At 38.9% G+C, this 18,532-nt stretch overlaps 1 protein-coding gene across 1 annotated transcript in view; it reads right to left on the reverse strand.

The window, feature by feature from the left end:
• The window catches only part of TTC29 (tetratricopeptide repeat domain 29), a 118,934-nt gene that overhangs the window by 8,797 nt on the left and 91,605 nt on the right, over positions 1–18,532 (reverse strand). Inside the window, exon 8 of the mRNA XM_066360919.1 lies at positions 8,769–8,860. Within this exon, the coding sequence (XP_066217016.1) occupies positions 8,769–8,860 (92 nt within the window). The remainder of the gene's footprint in view (positions 1–8,768; positions 8,861–18,532) is intronic.

Below are 18,532 nucleotides of genomic sequence, written 5' to 3' on the forward strand. Positions count from 1 at the left end.
GTATATCCATACAATGGAATATTATGTAGCCATAAAAAGGAATGAAGTACTGATACATGCTATAATAAGGATAACCTGGCACCATGCTAACTTAAAGAAGCCCATCATAAATAATTAAATCTTGTATAATTCCATTTACATGAAATGTCCGGAACAGGCAAATCCATAGAGACAGAAAGTAGGTTAGGGGTGAGAGGGGAATGGGGAGTGATTGCTAAAGGATTTCTTTTCAGGGTGATGAAAATAATCTTGAATTAAATAGTGGTGATAGTCACACAACTTCATAAATGTAGTGAAAACTACTGAACTGTAGACTTTAAAAGGGCAAATTGGTGTATGAGTTATATCTCAATAAAGCTGGTTTTTTAAAAAATAAAACCTATTAAAGTTTGTAAAAGATGAATGGTAGCTTGTTTTTGTAAGGGTCCCTCAGCAGTGAAAGGTCAGACATCACTGAAATGCCCTACACAAGTGTTATATATACTGGTAAAATGTTCAGAAAGACAGTTTCTAGCAGAGTACTTGGTATTTACTAGGCATTCATATATTTTCCAGTCAAGAAATGGTAGGAAGTTTGAGGTGGGAAATATTTATACAGTTCATATAAAAGTCAAGCTTCCAGGTAAATCATGAGAACCTCAGTCATTGGTTGTTTGAAGTTCATGACTATAAACGTCTGTCTTCTGGATATTTCAGTAACAATAAGAAATCTTTGAGAGACTCTCAAATACCCTAGAATGCTACTTTCTGGGGAATATGGTTCTTACTCTTAAAGAGTTTCACTGTCAATTTGGAGAAATAAATATGTAAATCCATACATGGATTAACAGTGAATGGTACTATGAACTGTATACAAGAGGTCCTTGGGTTATGACAGTCTCAACATATGATGTTTCAAGTTTATGATGCTTACTCCCATAAAAACTTTAAAAAATTGAGACGTGAGTGCTTCAGCTTACACTGATACCATTGTACTTATGGACTACATGGGTGAACTAGTTTGCGCAGAGCGGAAGAATTCACAATAACCTGGCATATGAGTGAGGGAGGTGGCATCCCCCAGTACACTTACCTGTGCCATTTTGAACTGTCAAAAGGGCAAGTGTTCCCTTTGTGTTAGGCTAGGGCGTGTTTCGACTCACACCCAAATTTGGGTTACATCACTGTTGTAGGAACATAACTGTGTTGTAACCCGAGGGCCCTCTGTAAAGTGCTTTGAAACTTTGAGCACATCCCTTTCAATATCCTCCTCACAAGAACAAGTCTAGAGTTTGTAGGGTAAATTTGATCTTAAAAAGCAGCTGAAGGATTTGGAGCCAAACCTAGGGAATCAATTGGCAAACTCAAAACGCCTATATACGTTTGAAAAGTTGTAGTTTGCACTGTGGGAGACATGTTTGAATTTCGAATTTCATCAAATGTTTAGTGTGCTTATAGATTCTTAGGCTACTTGCTCCACTCCCAAGCCTCTTCCTCCTGTGCCCTCATCCAGGTCTTCAACACACAGATTGGGAGTCCCTGCTGTGAACCATCCCATCTTTCTCCAAATGCTTCTCTCTCTCTAGTGTCCAGAACTTTCATCTGATCTCTGTGTTCTCAGTTCTCTCATATCTTCACCTTCCTGGATATCTCACTGACATTGGGGTAGGTGCCCACCCAAAGTTGGCTCTTTTCAGAGTTCTGTCCAACGCTGTTCTCTCCCCTCCACTAACTGCTTACTGTAGGCAATTCATATCCTAACTGTACACCCATGTTTCCAATTGGCCAGACTTACTAAGCATGCACAGGAGGAAAGTTTCCTCCACATGATTATCTTCTAAGAGGTCACCTAATGATGAAGCTGATAGCATTTTTGGAATCCCTCTTTAGGAAACATCTGCATAGTATAATGTTATTATAAAGCATTTATAAGTAATTTAACCCATTTTGTCTCCAAAATGGGGTTATCTCTAAAGATTATTATAGTTTTTGTAAATGTGACTCTAAATCCTTAGGCTGTTTGCAAAGATCAAACCCACCCCCCAAACAATGATGTACTTCTATAGGAGTTATTCAGAAGAATATGCCACATGCACAGAAAGCATTTCACAGGAGTTTAGGGTGGCGGCAGGATTAGAGGTATCAACTTGCATAACCTCCCAAGATCTGGTGAGCACAACATTCATTTTCATGGATAAGCTGTGGTATGTTTGTAAAAATAAGGTAGATTGCTTTAAAGTTACAGTGTGTTATGGTGGGTATTAGAAAGATCTAGGCTTGGATCCCAACATGGATCTTCATTGAATAACTTTGAATACATCTGCACTCTTTCTCAGCTTCAGTTTCCTCATTTTAAAATGACCAGAAAATGTTGTGAGATGAAAAATAACATATAAGTGTAACCTGGTTTATAAAAGAGATTCCTTAAATGACAGCTAGTATTATTATTACCTCTCAGTGAAGTAAAAAGCTATCATATCCACAGCTCTGTACTTGAAAGATTCTACCACCCTCTGAGAAGCCAAATTAGCTACGCATTTCTTTTTTAAAATCTTTCTTTATGCAATGAATGAAACACCATGATTTGAACAGACACTCTGCAAGACAGGCAAAGTCTTATGATGTCTATTTTCCATGGGGCAGGGTCAAAGAACTAACACTTTTTGTTTACTTGAGATCAGGTACTATAAGATGCATTCCTTTTTCCTTTTCTATTTGTAAAAGAATAGTCTATATATATATATTTTATTCAGTGAGAGGAGGGGAGGCAGAGACAGACTTCCACATGTCTCCAACCAGGATCCACCTGGCAAGCCCACTAGGGAGCAATACTCTGCTCATCTGGGGTGTTGCTCAGTTGCTCAGCAACCAAGCTCTCCTTAGCTCCTGAGGTGGAGGCCATAGAGCCATCCTCAGATCCTGGGGCCAACTCACTCCAATCGAGCCATGGCTGCAGCAGGGGGAGAGAAAGAGTGAGAAGGGAGAGAGGGAGGGGTGGAGAGGCAGATGGGCACTTCTCCTGTGTGCCCTGACCGAGAATTGGACCCAGGACACCAAACACTAGGCTGATGCTCTACCACTGAGCAAACCAGCCAGGGCCAAGAATAATCTACATTTGAGAGAAAGAATAGATTTCACTTTCCCAATGAAACAATGACTTCTGTTATTCTGTTCTTACTTTTTCATAACAAAAGATGAATAATTTTATTCCTTATTTAGGCACAGCCCAATTCTCCAGAGAATAATATGAATTGTTTAAGGGATATTTCACATGCAGACACGAAATAAAATATCATGGTAGGTGTACTCATTACTTTGATTAAATTCTTGCTTTGAAGAACAACTAAAATGGTATTGAGAGAGCTGAAGAGTATAAAAGTGTTAATAAATAAAATACACCACTTAGAATTTTGAGCAAATTTGTACATTTCTAGGGCCAATCATGTTTTATCAAATTGATGTTAACTCTCCAGATTCTTTCTTGGATTGTAATATTCATGAAAAAATTGATAACATGAAAAAAGTAGACTTCTTTGCATATCACTTTAAAACCTTACGAAAATTATTTTTTTATTTAGCTAAATGGGCTCACTGAAGCTTATTTATGTTCACGTTCCTAAAAGCTGATATATTTTTGATGGAAGTACATTTTGAATTAATTTTGGCCGGCTGAGGATTGTTAAATTATAGCATATACAAACAAACAAAAAAAACCAAGTTCAGTAAGAAACGCAAAATAGTATAAATAAAAACATTGTTGGGTGAATCGAGTTGTTTTTATCTCAAAGGAGCAACAGATCTCCAAAACATTTAAAAGTATCTGGAACTTGTTCTAACAAATAATGCTACAGAAAAAGTCTTCCTGTTATAAATTATATGCTCCCATCAATGAATGCAGTTCTATTGCCAGCAGTGCTGCTAATACAACATCTGTATATAAACATTATATATTGCTTAAAGAATTTCTAAATTTAAAAGTTAGCCATAGATTTAAAGCCAGTCCTTCTTTAGAAAGGATAGAATCAAATATTTTTTTCTCCCAGAAAAGCTGCTGCTGATTTGAATGAGTTAAAGGACAAGGTTAAAGTGTTAGACAAATATTAATTCCAGTTTTCTCTATGCAGTGCACAGGTGCAACTTGAACAGCATATTATATGGTATAATCATTAAATTCATTCAACCAGACCTTAGAGAGTTAAAAACATATATTCTGAGGAACAGGACTCCTCGGTCCAAAGGATGAGAATGAAACAGTGCAGAATATTTGTGTATCAAGGTGATTCCAGTTTCCAACTGGGAAAACAGGACTGTTAACACCCACATCCCCTGACAACTGTCCAATTATGTATATCACACTTGGCCTACTGTTTGCAGTAGAAGTAATCAATAAAGGATGTGGTTGAGTGAACATAGATTTTGGTTGAACCAATGCATGAAAACTTAATCATTTACTCAGAGAGGAGAAATCAAATAGAGCAGAGATGAAGCGGCCACTAAGGGGTTTGTTGATTGTGCCACCAAGTTTGTGGGTCACAGATGAAAGTAATAAGGCAAATGGAATCAGTGATAGGAGAAAATGTAAAAAGCTATCCTTAATTTCATGAATTAATAGAAATGTTCTGATGTATTTTGGGGGGTCATTTTTAGGAGATTTCGCATCAGAGCCTGGATGTTCCATTTTAAAGGCTATATGAAAATTACTAGGGCATGTCATTTCTCTCAGGCAAGAAAAAATTAATTTTCAGCTATGACAGAAAGGTAATTTTCACACTTGAAACTTTGAACTTATTGATTTAAAGATGTCCACTATGGAAAGTTTTCTAGGAAATAATTTAAGCCAAGTTTACAAGAAAATTTACAATTGGTATAGAATACACTTAGGCTAATTGTGACCAAGGGGTCTTGAACAACTGTCATTTTTATAATTTTTCCCCTGTATAAGTTATCCTGATTATGTTGGAGAGTTGTGCCATTTTGTTAAATGAGTGATTTCAGGAAATGAGGCCAAAAAATGCTATAAATAAACCCCAGAGGCTATTTCCTCCCCTCCCCCAAATTTACCCTGTCTGTCTACATATAATAATAATATTTACCCAGTAATTTTTCAACTCACTTTCTCTTTGTTTTATGGACTTTGGTTCTGGCTTTCATAGCTATGTCAGGGGCAATTGTTACTATTTTAGAATACTGATTCTTTTTTTTCACTAGTATTCCAAATAGGAAGATGAAACATTTTTATAAATGTTTCTTTTCTGTTTTGCTGCTTAATATTAATTTGCAGAACAACATAAAAAAATAACAAACCCCGTTGACTATTAAAACCTTCATCAATAACTCAAATGCTAGGGATAGTTCTAGCATTACCAAGTGAGCAACTCTGTATTGCCAAGTCCTCAGTCTTGAGGGAATGTGGTGTGTTTTCAATTGAAGGCAAAGTATAAATTCTTATAACCATTTTAGAAGCTTCCAGCCTTAAAGCTCATTCACCTTTCATGTGTGCTCAGCTGATAGCCTTAGACACACACTTATCCTAGACATGGCTATCCTCTTCCATTTCTTTTAAAGAGATAAAATATGTTTATAGAGATGGGCTTACCATTAGTGAAACTTGTGCAATTGCACGGGTTGAGAAAAGGATTTAGAGGTGACTCTGAGCTTCAGATGCAATTTGATTTATTTCTCAGCTGACACCACCGTAATTTCCTCTGTTTTGGTTGTGCTCCATTTCTGCTAATTTGAGGACAGTTTAGGACTATGAAAGGGATAAACAGATATGTGTGTACATGCGCACACACGTGTGCACATGTATGCATGTGTCAAAAAACGCCAAGCACTCAAATCAAAAATTTTTTTAAATGACCACAAAATTCATAGCAAAACATTTGTAGGAAATAGTGGACTTGATTGAATAAGGCTTCTCAGATATATTGGGTGCTGCTGTCTGCCTGTATAGAATTTTTGTTTTAAAAATATCTGTCCATCCTTCCAGTTTTTTGCAGAAACAGTGAAAGAATATGCCAAGGCTTACCCTCCACCGAGTGCTCTTCCATAACACCCACCAATTCTGCAAAATGGCAGCTTTGGATTGGAAAGCTTACTGTGTTCTTGGACCACTTTCCCCCTAAGACCTCATAAGAAGCGTCTCCTGCATTCTTGTACATTGTATAACATTATAAAATTAAAAACCCATGTCAACCATATAAATCATTGATGGCTTCATTTGTAATTTAGTAGATGGAAAATCTTAGAAGTAGAATTTGTTTCATTTGGTATAAGAGTGAAGTAGGCATGAATCTTCTTGCCCATTTTGTTTGCCCGAGGCAGGTTGCTTGACTGGTGAGAATAGTGTAATAGAATTGTCCCTATGAATACCCAAAACACACCTTACTTCATGATATGTCACATATAGCTATATCCTTTGCCACATCTGAACCTCACGTAATACTTAAGTAGCCCAATTAAAACATTAGATTGCCTGTTGTTGTTATTGCCAATATCTTCTGGTAATTGTTCAACTCCCCCTTAGTTTTTACTGTATAGATCAGGAGTTCATATCCTGGAGTGGATAATGGGGAAAGCTCAGGCCCGGGTACTTTGGCTAGGGCCGCCCACAACCAAGCGCACCAAAAGAAACTTCCCAAGAGCCCTTTGGAAAAGAGCGACACCTCCGTCAGCCAGTGAGATTTCACCACGTCATATTAACTCAACCACCCTAGGGACCCTTTAAATATCTCTCACGTGGGTCACCCCTTGCGACTTCCTTGGCCTCCATATTTCCTCGGGGCCAGGGAACCTCATCGGGAAGGATGTGTGCTCTGTACTCAATAAAGCCTTTATTATTCCACACTTTGTGACCCCTTCCTTCTTTCTTTCTCGGTGGGGGAAAAAATACCTTACAGAGACAATAAACCATTCCAGCTGAAACACCAGGTCAACAGGTGAGAATTATTTTAAGATAAACTCCAGTCTCCAGAAGTTTCAAAAATAATTATATTTTGGTAACCAAAGGGGTGTTCCAACACTTGTCTAAATGTGTGACACAGTTAAGTGCTCAATATGTTTATAAAAGAAAATATTTTCCCCTGTAGTTTATCTCTTTAGTTAGGTTGGAACACAATGTCATTTTGTAAAAATTATTTTAGAAACATGCTAAGGGTTGCATTCATTTAACAGTATAGGCTCAGGCCAGCTCTGTTACTACAAAGCAAGAAAAATAATCCAACCATTTTTTACTGATTCTGGGCAGGGCTAACAATACAGTTGGGTAATTTAATAATCAAAATGAGCTGGACAAAAGGGCAGAGTTTGTGTTCCAAATAGATACTACATTGAATACTTATGAATCTCATCTTTATGTTTAAGCATCTGCTTCTTTAAGGTTATTTGTAAAGTAGAAGTTTAAAGGATAGAAGGATAGCTGATCTTCCACGGGTGGGTTACCAGTTTTTTGGGAGGGACCACAACACTCATGTGGTTCTGCCTTCCTTGAGTAATCATCCATTCTTTCCTTATAAATATAGTACTTTTAGTTCACTAGTCCTACAATGTTTTAAATGCCTTTCAAATAACAATTTTACCTTTTTTTTTTTTTTGTATTTTTCTGAAGCTGGAAACAGGGAGAGACAGTCAGACAGACTCCCGCATGCGCCTGACCGGGATCCACCCGGCACGCCCACCAGGGGCGACGCTCTGCCCACCAGGGGGCGATGCTCTGCCCCTCCGGGGCGTCGCTCTGCTGCGACCAGAGCCACTCTAGCACCTGGGGCAGAGGCCAAAGAGCCATCCCCAGTGCCTGGGCCATCTTTGCTCCACTGGAGCCTTGGCTGCGGGAGGGGAAGAGAGAGACAGAGAGGAAGGAGGGGAGGGGGTGGAGAAGCAAATGGGCGCTTCTCCTATGTGCCCTGGCCGGGAATCGAACCCGGGTCCCCCGCACGCCGGGCTGACGCTCTACCGTTGAGCCAACTGGCCAGGGCCAACAATTTTATATTTACAAGTGAAATACAAATGGGAAGAAATGAAACCTTGAACCAATCTGTCCCTATTGTTATTATTACTACTCCTATTATTAAAAAGCTGTATCTTGTATATTAGGTAACATACCAAAAACCAAGGCCTTTACTTTGATAAGTTTTCTTATTCTTAGACTATTTTGGCTTAAATTATAATGCTACTAATGCTGCTATCTAATGCAAAGATAAAATGGGGTATACACCTAACACGATACAAAGAATAAAGAGCCAATCAGACACTTTCCATGGGAAAATTTGTATTGGAAGTTTTTCATGTATACTTTTGTTAAATTTTCTGTTTCACATGAATTTTGGGAATACTGTTTCTGCACCCAATTGTTTCTCCAGATATGCTCAAAGGAGAGACATCTTAACAGAAGAAGGATGACTGGAGCATGAGTGGACAGTTTCCTCCAAGAGGAGATGGGGAAGGTTACAGCGGGCCACAGTCACTGAAGCGCACTCCATCTTTCCGTGCTCTCTGCTTCCTTAACCTGTGAGCTGTGACCTGATTTCTCCCTTTCCTTCAAGGTCATCGCTAAACTCACAGAAAATCAAAACTAAAATAACGCAAGGGAGGGACAGACAAAGAAGAATTCAGGTGCCTATTTTAAAATACCACATTGGTTCAAAATAACTTACGATGAAAGGGTCACTTAAGAAGGGCACTGCTTAAAATTTAAGCAGGCAGTAATGGAAAGCGACAGACCTCAAACAATTTAAGTCTTTCGCGGCTGAGAGAATTCGCAGCGACAGGAAGACAGGGATGTGCTAACTTACCTCTGCAGGACTTTGGCGATGGCTTCGTAGGCTCTCTCCAAGCTGAGATCATCGTCCAGGTCTGCGGAGATTTTACTGTAAGCATTGAGGACCTATCAGGAGCCGAAATACATAGTAAACACATGGCATGGCCGGATTCACTGATGCTGCATTTCATAACAGAAACGATTAAAATTGAGACTTGTTCTCTCAATGTCTCCATAAAATATTTTGTTTATTAAAAATTCATGTTGGTTTGGTTTATTTTTATCTATAGTGTAACTTGTTTCACACCATCTCTTTAAGCCATGACAGTGAGGTCTTACTTTGTGAAAAGAATTCTTTTCCTGCACAAGCCAAAATCTTCCAATTTATATAACTTAGGTGTGAACGAATAATTGAATAGCTTACAACATTATTCTAAAATATGGGACCATTATGTAAGTTAATATAAAGCAGATTATAATATTCTACTATGGTAGCTTAAATATCACTTTTCTTTCTATAAATAGCTGTTTGAAAAGCATGAATTTAGGTGCCAGGCAATTTCTAAATCTATCATTTTATTAGATGCATTTCTCACAGTTTGTACATGTATTCAGTATACACTAAAAATATTTCTTACAAATGTACTTCATTACTGACAATCTCCTTAATAATCAAACGATGGTGGCTGCCACAAACACATGATATAAATTTAATTTCACACGGACATGATCTGCATGATAGAATTTTCCTTTTTATTCTTTTTCCCTTTCAATGGCCAGGAGGAGGAAAATATGGAAAATGAAATCCCCATTCTTTCTTCTTCCTTCATTTTTACTTGATCTGACGTATTACACACATGAGGACACAGGAAATCTCCAAAGACCTCTAAGGAGATCCTTTTTGCACATTTTCTAAGAAGGAATTAGTGAAAGTCATTTGACAGTGATGAGAGCGTCAGTGTGAGGGAGGCCTCAGTGTGAGCAGTTGGGCTCCGGCCTGAATTCGGCAGCTCCGAGAATTAAGTATTAGAAGCAGCACTGGAATTCATCTTTACTTTCTAAAAGTTAATACTAGGGAAATAATTTCAAGAAGGCCATGGTGACACCTTATTAAATTTGGGTTTGGTGTGGTTTCCGAGTGAGTGCTTGGGCATGATATTAAAACGAACTGACACATACTGACCCAGCGTTTCAATTCCCACTAAACCTGCAGAGTTCAAATTTTTAATCCCTATTTTTAGGCTTTTAGTAAGCCTTGTGTAAACCTGAAACTATTCTTTTCACTCGGTTTTGCATAATTGACAGCACCTAGATTTAGTCAGATATGACTTGACTTAGACCTTTCTGAGTTAAGGGGCAGACCCCTGGATTTTGTGAATTTATAAGAGGCCTTTTAAATCCAAATATCAAAATTTGGAAAGAGACATTTTAGTATCTTTTTTGGTAAATATATTTTTATTGAACATTCTAAAACTTTAAGATTGAATATTGTAAAAAAAAAAAAAAAAGAATATTGTATTTTGTGCCAAAATCATTTGTTTTCAGCAAATATTGTTACTGCATTCCAGGGGCTACATTAGACCTTAGGAAATCTGGAACAGAAGAGAATGAGCTTGCAGACTTCACGGTCACAGTGGTACAGACTATGGACAAGCACCGTTGTGTGTGAATGAGCAGTGACTGCAGACAGGCTTCTCCAGGGCTGAACACTTGCATACACTGCACACTCCCCATGCCCCTGGCCACCATGGGCCCCAGAGCAGTACAGTAATAAATGGGGTACCCAATGTTATCTTAGAGGCATGGCTCTTCAGCCCAAGGATAAGAGGGTAGCTGTCCAAGTAATTACAAGGTAGATACTTCAGTGTTGATGGCTCCTGTCCCACACCAGTGTACCCAGGGAGGAACATGGCCACAACAGCAGCTCAGTCTGGGTTTGGTTTTGGCTTTAGAATTGATTCAATAGACACTTCCTCATTGAGCCAGATATGGAGTAAGAAGACTTGGTTACAAGTCCCAACTTTTTTATGCCCAACATATTTGGGCCTGGAAGGGTCCCTAAGTTTAATTTCCTTAGAAGTAAAACACAAAACCCACTTCTGAGAGCTGTTGTGAGACAACCATAAGATAATATGGGTGCTGTGTAAACCTTAGGACAGGGAGCCTTGGGGAATCTGTTAAGCAGCCGTCAGTGGGCACCTCCTGGTGAAAGCTTCCCTCCTCAGGGTAAAGACACCCATTTTATTTGTAACTTCAGGGAATTCCTCTATCTCTTTTACCTACACACAAGAAATACATAGGCAGTGGGAAGAACGTAGGTCATTACGGGTCCAACAGGGAAACAGTCAGTTGCATGAGCTCCATGTTGAGGTCCCCGATGAGGGCAGCAGAGGGGCTCATCTATGTCAGAAAAAGGGCCCGTTCCTCTGGAAAGGGAGATGTGAGCACTACTGTGGACAGTAACCTCAGACAGGCAAAATCGGGAGGAGGATTCAGGGCCAACCCAGCAGACTAGGGAATTATGTGGCTCAACCAGAGGGGAGTAGAAAGGATATTGTTAAAACAAACAAACAAACAAAACCAAACCCCTATAAAAAGCAGTGGAAAAATAACATGAGATTATGAATTCTGTAGAAAATAAAGAGGTCTTATATTGATCTTAGAGTAAGCAACCTTACATTTTTTTTTAAGTTGGCAAGGTTTAATTTAAATTTTAATAAATTTTGCTCAACCAGAATCCTTTGACAAAGGCTGGAACCTTTTTCCAAAGAATATTTCAAGTGAGGAAGTACAGTATGGGCATCTGAGGTCCACTGGACTTCACGGACTGTCCAGTGGCGTACAGTATGTAGGAAGCAAGTCTAGGGTTTGGCAGGTTAAAGTGCACCATCACACATCGGAGAAGCAAGCGTAAAGAATCTCAGCTACAAAATATGTTGATAAATTAAAAATTCATTATATAGCTTTAAATTTTATGAGCAATGAACCTGATCAATCTTTGTCAGGAGACAGAAGAAAACATTGATTAAGCATGCTACTATGTAAATTTCAATGAACACCAAACTGCAGTGATAACAAAGTTACCAAAGTTGGAAAAAGTCAGTTCCTATATACCCAATAAAAATTGAATGCTACATGGCCACTCGACGAAGTTGCTCCAGTGATTTCAGTGAATAATTGAGATAAAAGTTTGAAAATAATTTCACTTGAAGATTTAAAGGCAATGGACTCCATCTTTCCGCTAGAACAAAATTTATTTATTTGGAAAGACATTTTCAAAGAAAATTCAAGTTCTGAAAATGTGATCATTTCTATCAGTCACACCTAAAAACAAAATTAATAGATTACTAAGCATAAAAATGAAAATGTGCAAAAGAATAATGCTGGCAGTATGCTACACAGCCTTTGAATTGTGAAATTGTGAAATCAGCTTTTAAGGACTTTAATTTCTTTTGTTGCAACAGCCTTCAAAAGAGCATGGAAGTTAAGTCAAAATTATCGCCTATCAATAAAGTGAGTGGGACATACTCACAAGTATTTTACACACACACACACACACACACACACACACACACACACACACACACGTATATATCCATCCAATTGTTTTGTTTCCTTTGCATGCTTATGATTTCCATTTATGAGGATTCTTGGAAACAGAAAAAAAAAAGAACTATTTGATCTTGCCACCCTTCTCTTTCCGACTTCTTCTATTTTCCTGTTCTTTATTCCACTGCAATTCCTCTCAGAAAAACATCCCAGTCATCATGGCCCTTACATGCACTTTCACAACTCAAACTTACTTTAAATCACTCTGCTGACTGTCACTCCTGGTCTCACTTTTCCAAATTAGATGGAATCGTCTCCACACCCCTCTGCTAAACTGTTATTATAAGAAAACACAATCCCAGTTTATTTGTTTTAAAAGGTTTTTAAGACAATTGTTGATTCACATGCAACTGGAAGAAATAATGCAGAGAATGCTCATCTATCCTTCACTTAGTTTTCTCCGGTATCATCTTGAGTAATTATAGTACAACATCACAACCAGGGACTTGATGTGGAAGCCACCCACGCACCTAAATCAGATTTCACCAGTTTTACATGTACTTGTGTGTATGTGTGTGTGTGTTACTTCCACTCCATTTTATCACATGTAAATAGCCATGTAACCATCAACACAGTTAAGATACAGAAAAGCTGTCACCGCATGATCCCTCATGCTACCCTCTTGGGTTCATTTTTAGTGTGTTGCTAAAATAGAAAGAACAGAATGATAGAGAAAAAAAATTTTTTTTTTCTTTTCTTTGCGTGAAAAGTCTGTGTTACGAAAGATTCTGAGCAATTTTGGCATCTGACCCCTTCCCTTTTGGAACACCTCTCTTAACTGTGTGTGTGCATCTGCTCAGGGAAATTTCTTCAGCTTTTTTGGTCCTTTTGGGGGGGGTTCTATTTCTGGGGGGAGGAATACCTTCTAGTATTCTAGAAGCTCCATATACTCTTCCACGATGTTCCTTATTACAGTAGCACAGAAGAGATGGGAAAGGTAGGGTGGGAAGGTGGAGCAGCAGATACAAAAGTCAGGCATTTGTCCGTCACAGATACCTGAAAAGGTAACTATTTCTAGTTCCTCTCATTATCACTTTCTTAATAATGCTTAACCTTCAGGACTAATATACTATGCAAAGAACTCTTCTGGTACATTCCATTAGCTAATTAGATATAACTTGAAGGTAAAATTATAGATTTATATATGTACTATATATATCATTTCAGTTCAAATATAATACATGTATGTTCATTTCAATGTACATACGTGTATATAATAGATTTAATCTTGCTATTAAAGATATTACTATGTAAGGCAATGACACTTACAGACATTGAAATGATATAGTGCTTTAAGTCTGCATAAAGGGCTAAAAATTTAGTCCAAAGACATTGCATACTTTATTAACTACTGAGTGTCTTCTCTGGGCTAAGCCTCGATTTTGGTGCAAGGAATATAGCAGCAAATAATGCAAAATCCTTGCCCCCACAGTCTACACTGTATTTAAGTAATGGGGAGATAATTTATAATGAAATAAATAACTGAATTTCAGCTAGTCATAGGAACAGTGAGGGTTAGAATGGCTGGAAAGGCTTTATGTAGAAAGAGAAACTCGATCTGCATTTTAAAGAAATGATAGGAATTTGGTCAGTAGTGAGGAGGGCAGCTCACATAAAGGATGGGAGATGGGAGTGGTATGTGCTATCATAAGGAAGACAGCTTCTCCAGGGTACAGAGAAGACACAATGTCCAACAGAGAAGTTTGTTTAAAGGTCCATACACAGAGAGTACTGTCCAGAAACATGGACTACATAATCAAAGGTCTAATTGAAGGTATTAAGTGACAAACTCTCAAGTAGCAATTTATGTTTTCTTTTTGTGTGTGTGTGACAGAGACAGAGAAAGACAGAGAGAGACAGAGAGAGGGACAGATAGGGACAGACAGACAGGAAGGAAGAGAGATGAGAAGCATCAGTTCTTCATTGCACCTTAGTTTTTCATTGATTGTTTTCTTTTTTTTTAAGACCATGTTTTATTTATTTATTTATTTTTATTTATTTATTTATTCATTTAGAGAGGAGAGAGAGAAACAGAGAGAGAGAAGACAGAGAGAGAGAAGGGGGGAGGAGCAGGAAGCATCAACTCCCATATGTGCCTTGAGCAGGCAAGCCCAGGGTTTCGAACCCGCGACCTCAGCATTTCCAGGTCGACGCTTTATCCACTGCGCCACCACAGGTCAGGCTCATTGATTGCTTTTTCACATGTGCCTTGACTGGGGTGGTGTGCGGAGGGGGCTACAGTAGAACGACTGACCCCTTGCTCAAGCCAGCGACCTTGGACTCAAGCTGGTCAGCCCTGCTCAAACCAGATGAGCCCGTGCTCAAGCTGGCAACATCCGGGTTTTGAAACTGGCTTCTCTGAGTCCCAGTCAAATGCTCTATCCACTGCGCCACCAGTGGGTCAGGCTGCAATTTATCTTTTTGCTTATAAAGAAAAAATTTGATTATTGTCTAAAAGTAAGGCATGTTATTCTCTGCATCTATTTATTCTACATGCACATAAAAGTAGCCTTTTATAAAAGTGGCAAAAGCAGGACTTTTTCAATTCATAGTTTCTCTCTTTCTCCTCTCTGGGCAGGTCAGTGTCTTTGGTCCTACGCCACACTCATCATGGTGCAGTTGGCTGCCTTGTTTCCCATTATTTCAAGTTCAAACTTTTATACAGAGTTGTTGCCTAGGGAAAGGAGAAGAAATATATTTTTCTTCTTCTGGAACACTGCAGAGTATGCACAATCCAAGCTAATACTGATCAGTGACATGAAATTTAAATGGGCCGCTGTGCTGTGGCTGGTGACCCTATCTAATCACTGCTTTTGTAGGAAAATAATCCAATCCACAGAAATACCATAAAAATAAGTTCTAACATCTAGCCCATTTGACATGAAAATTTTGTAATTTTGCAAAAATTTTAATGAACTCTAATCTTCCTCTTACATCAGATTTTTGCTATTGTTTTCCCTATATAGTACATTCTTTTCCCAATCATCACCTTCACCCCACTGTTCTTAGTCATTTCAATACTTAAAATCAGTTGGGACTTTTATTCTGGGGGCATAGACCAGGCTAAGGAAGGGCCTTATGGGATAATTAATTAAATCTCCCTCTGGGTATTCAAATTTTCTCCAAATATTATAGGTTTTCAAGTCAGGCAGGTCTACTATCGAGCTGAGTGACATGTATCAAGTGACTTAACGCCTCTGAGTTTATTTCCTCGGGTATAAAATGGAAATGAATAAAGACTACCTTGAAGGGTTGGTATAAAGATCCAATAAGATGAGGTATTTAAAAGTACAGAACCTACTAAGGTCCTGCTAAACATACAGTCCTCTGTGATTGTACAGGTCGCATGTTCATGAACACATCCCTGATTCAAAGCTATCTGCCCTAACTGCAGAAATTATTTCTTACAAATTAACTAAAAATGGCAAAGTAAAGAATAATAAGCCTGAAACTTATATTAATATGTACGCATCTTCATCTATTCTTCCTCCCACCATTCCTACAACAGTTTGAGACACAGTTCTGTCTAGAACACTTTTACTGGCTAATGAAGGGTACAAATGGAAAGCACATGTGCTAAAAATAAAAATATTTTTCATTTCAATAAAATAAATAACAACCTGACCAGGTGGTTGCGCAGTGGGTAGAGCATTGAACTGGGATGCAGGACCCAGGTTCAAAACCCCGAGGTCGATGGCTTGAGTGCGGGCTCCTCTGGCTTGACATGGGCTCACCAGCTTGAGTGTGAGGTTGCTGGCTTGAATGTGGGATCATAGACATGACCCCATGGTCTCTGGCTCAAGCCCAAAGGTCACAGGCTTGAAGCCCAAGGTCGCTGGCTTGAGCCTAAGGTTGCTGGCTTGAGCAGGGGGTCACTTGTTGCACCAAAGCCCCCTGGTCAAGGCACATATAAGAAAGCAATCAATGAACAACTAAGGTGCTGCATCAAAGAATTGATGCTTCTCATCTCTCTCCCCTCTTGTCTCTGTCCTTATCTATTCCTCTCTCTGTCTCTGTCAAAAACAAAAACAAACATACAAAAAAACTGGTAACTACACTAAAGATTTGAATGAAGCAACTACTCAACTTTCCCAAGTACACTGACCTATCAGTTCTCAAATGGGGCCGATTTTGCCCCCTGGGGAGACATTTGCCCCCTGGAGGTTGTCATCATTGGGAGAGATGCTCGTGGCCTCTAGCGAGTAAAAGCCAGGGATGTTGCTTAATACCTCACAATTCCCATCGGAGCCCCTACAGCTAAGATTACCCAGCTGCAAGTGTGAATAGTGCTTTATTGAGAAACCTTCATCAGCCTTCAATTTAAAAACAGTCCTGACTGGAAACTAGCCCCTCGTGCGGCTGGCCACTCAATCACTGTCGAGATACATGAGAATACTGCTGGTTAAGTTAAAGCAAAATCTCTAACTTCTGCCTGCTAGCCGAAGCTGTGTTTAGTGGGACAACCCAAGTTGGACAAACCAAGCTCCCCCCCCAAGACCTACAGAGGCATCTAGGGCAGTGGTCCCCAAACCCCGGGCCGCGGACCAGTACCAGTCCATGGGCCATTTGGTACTGGTCCGCAGAGAAAGACTAAATAACTTACATTATTTCCGTTTTATTTATATTTAAGTCTGAACGATGTTTTATTTTTTAAAAATTACCAGATTCCCTCTGTTACGTCTGTCTAAGACTCAATCTAGATGCTTGTCTCGGTCACATGATACATTTATCCGTCCCACCCTAAAGGCCGGGCCGGGAAAATATTTTCTGATATTAAACCAGTCTGTGGCCCAAAAAAGGTTGGGGACCACTGATCTAGGATGTTCAGAAAGAAGTGAGAATAAAATGCAGCAGTTAAGCTGCATTTGAACATTTTATTTCCAGTTTCATCTACAAGTCTAAACGTTCTAGAAGAGTTAAAATAAACCCACTTGGACAAAAAAATATGTCTGTAAAACCATAAAGGGGCATCCATCAGATTCGTCTGTAAATAAAAAGTTATGAGTTCATTGCCTAGGGTGCATTTTTTTTCTAAAAGTCTTTCTTTCTTGCCTACTATAAAAAGGCAGCACAACTAAAATTTTGTTTACGCACTTACAGCAAACTCTGAATTGTGCCTCTTCCTAACGGGAGCTCAGCACTGGACTTGATCCAGTGCATTACTCTGAGGAGAAAAGGACACTGATACAGATTTATTCTTGTGTTATAAGAAATGTAGACGTAAAAAAAATCAAGTTGCCATCTTGAGCTTGAAATCATTGTCAAATCTTATCGGAAATACATTTATTCTGATTTCTGGCAATCTAACCCCCTTTAGCCATTTCACAGTTGGTGAGCAGAAAGGATGTTTCTGCCTCATTTACAGTGTCTGAACATGATTCAGACAATCAACTGCAACATTAGTCAAAGAAATCAATGGCTAATGATTTCTGACAAGCACTGCAGTAGCAGGCTGAGGACCAGACCAGGCGGCAGTAGCAGTCAGAGCTCGCAATGGGCAATGGTGGGAGGCCATAAAAACAGGGTTAACAGAATTGGTCTCACATCACTTACAGACTCATACACTTTCTCCAAGGGCACAGTATCTGTCATGCAATAAATACATAATCCTTTCCTGCAAATGTTATATTGGGTGAGCACTAAGGACATCAAGCATGCTGCTCTGTAACTATAATACGCAAAAGTAGTTCAATTTTTTGCATTCTGCTAAAATCTTTCTTAAGTAGGAGTAGTCTAGCCTACTATTTATATTGATCATTTGGAGTACATACTCCTCCCTGAAAAGCACTGCTTGTCATTGGAACTATCTGTTCCACACTGTTCACATTGCCCAGCACATGAACTGAAGGCCGTCTGGTCCACTGCAGAAAGGAGTGAGTGGGAAAAGAAATGAGTTCTAGTTCCTCTGCTGCCATGAGCTCAGGGCTGATCTTGGATACGTCACTTGGTTAACTTGAGCTTCAGTTTCCAAGTCTGAAAGATAATGAGGTAGGACAAAATGATCTAGAATTCTCTCTTTCAAAAATATGGCACAAAGAAAACCAGTTAGAAGGTGACGGAAGACAACTGGACTTTGGGTGATGGGAATGCAGCATAATCAAATGTCAAAATAAACTGGAGATGTTTTCTCTGAATATATGTACCCTGATTTATCAATGTCACCCCATTAAAATTAATAATAAAAATAAA

The sequence above is a fragment of the Saccopteryx leptura genome, chromosome 1 (genome assembly GCF_036850995.1).
Source record: "Saccopteryx leptura isolate mSacLep1 chromosome 1, mSacLep1_pri_phased_curated, whole genome shotgun sequence".
Taxonomy (NCBI): Eukaryota; Metazoa; Chordata; class Mammalia; order Chiroptera; family Emballonuridae; genus Saccopteryx; species Saccopteryx leptura.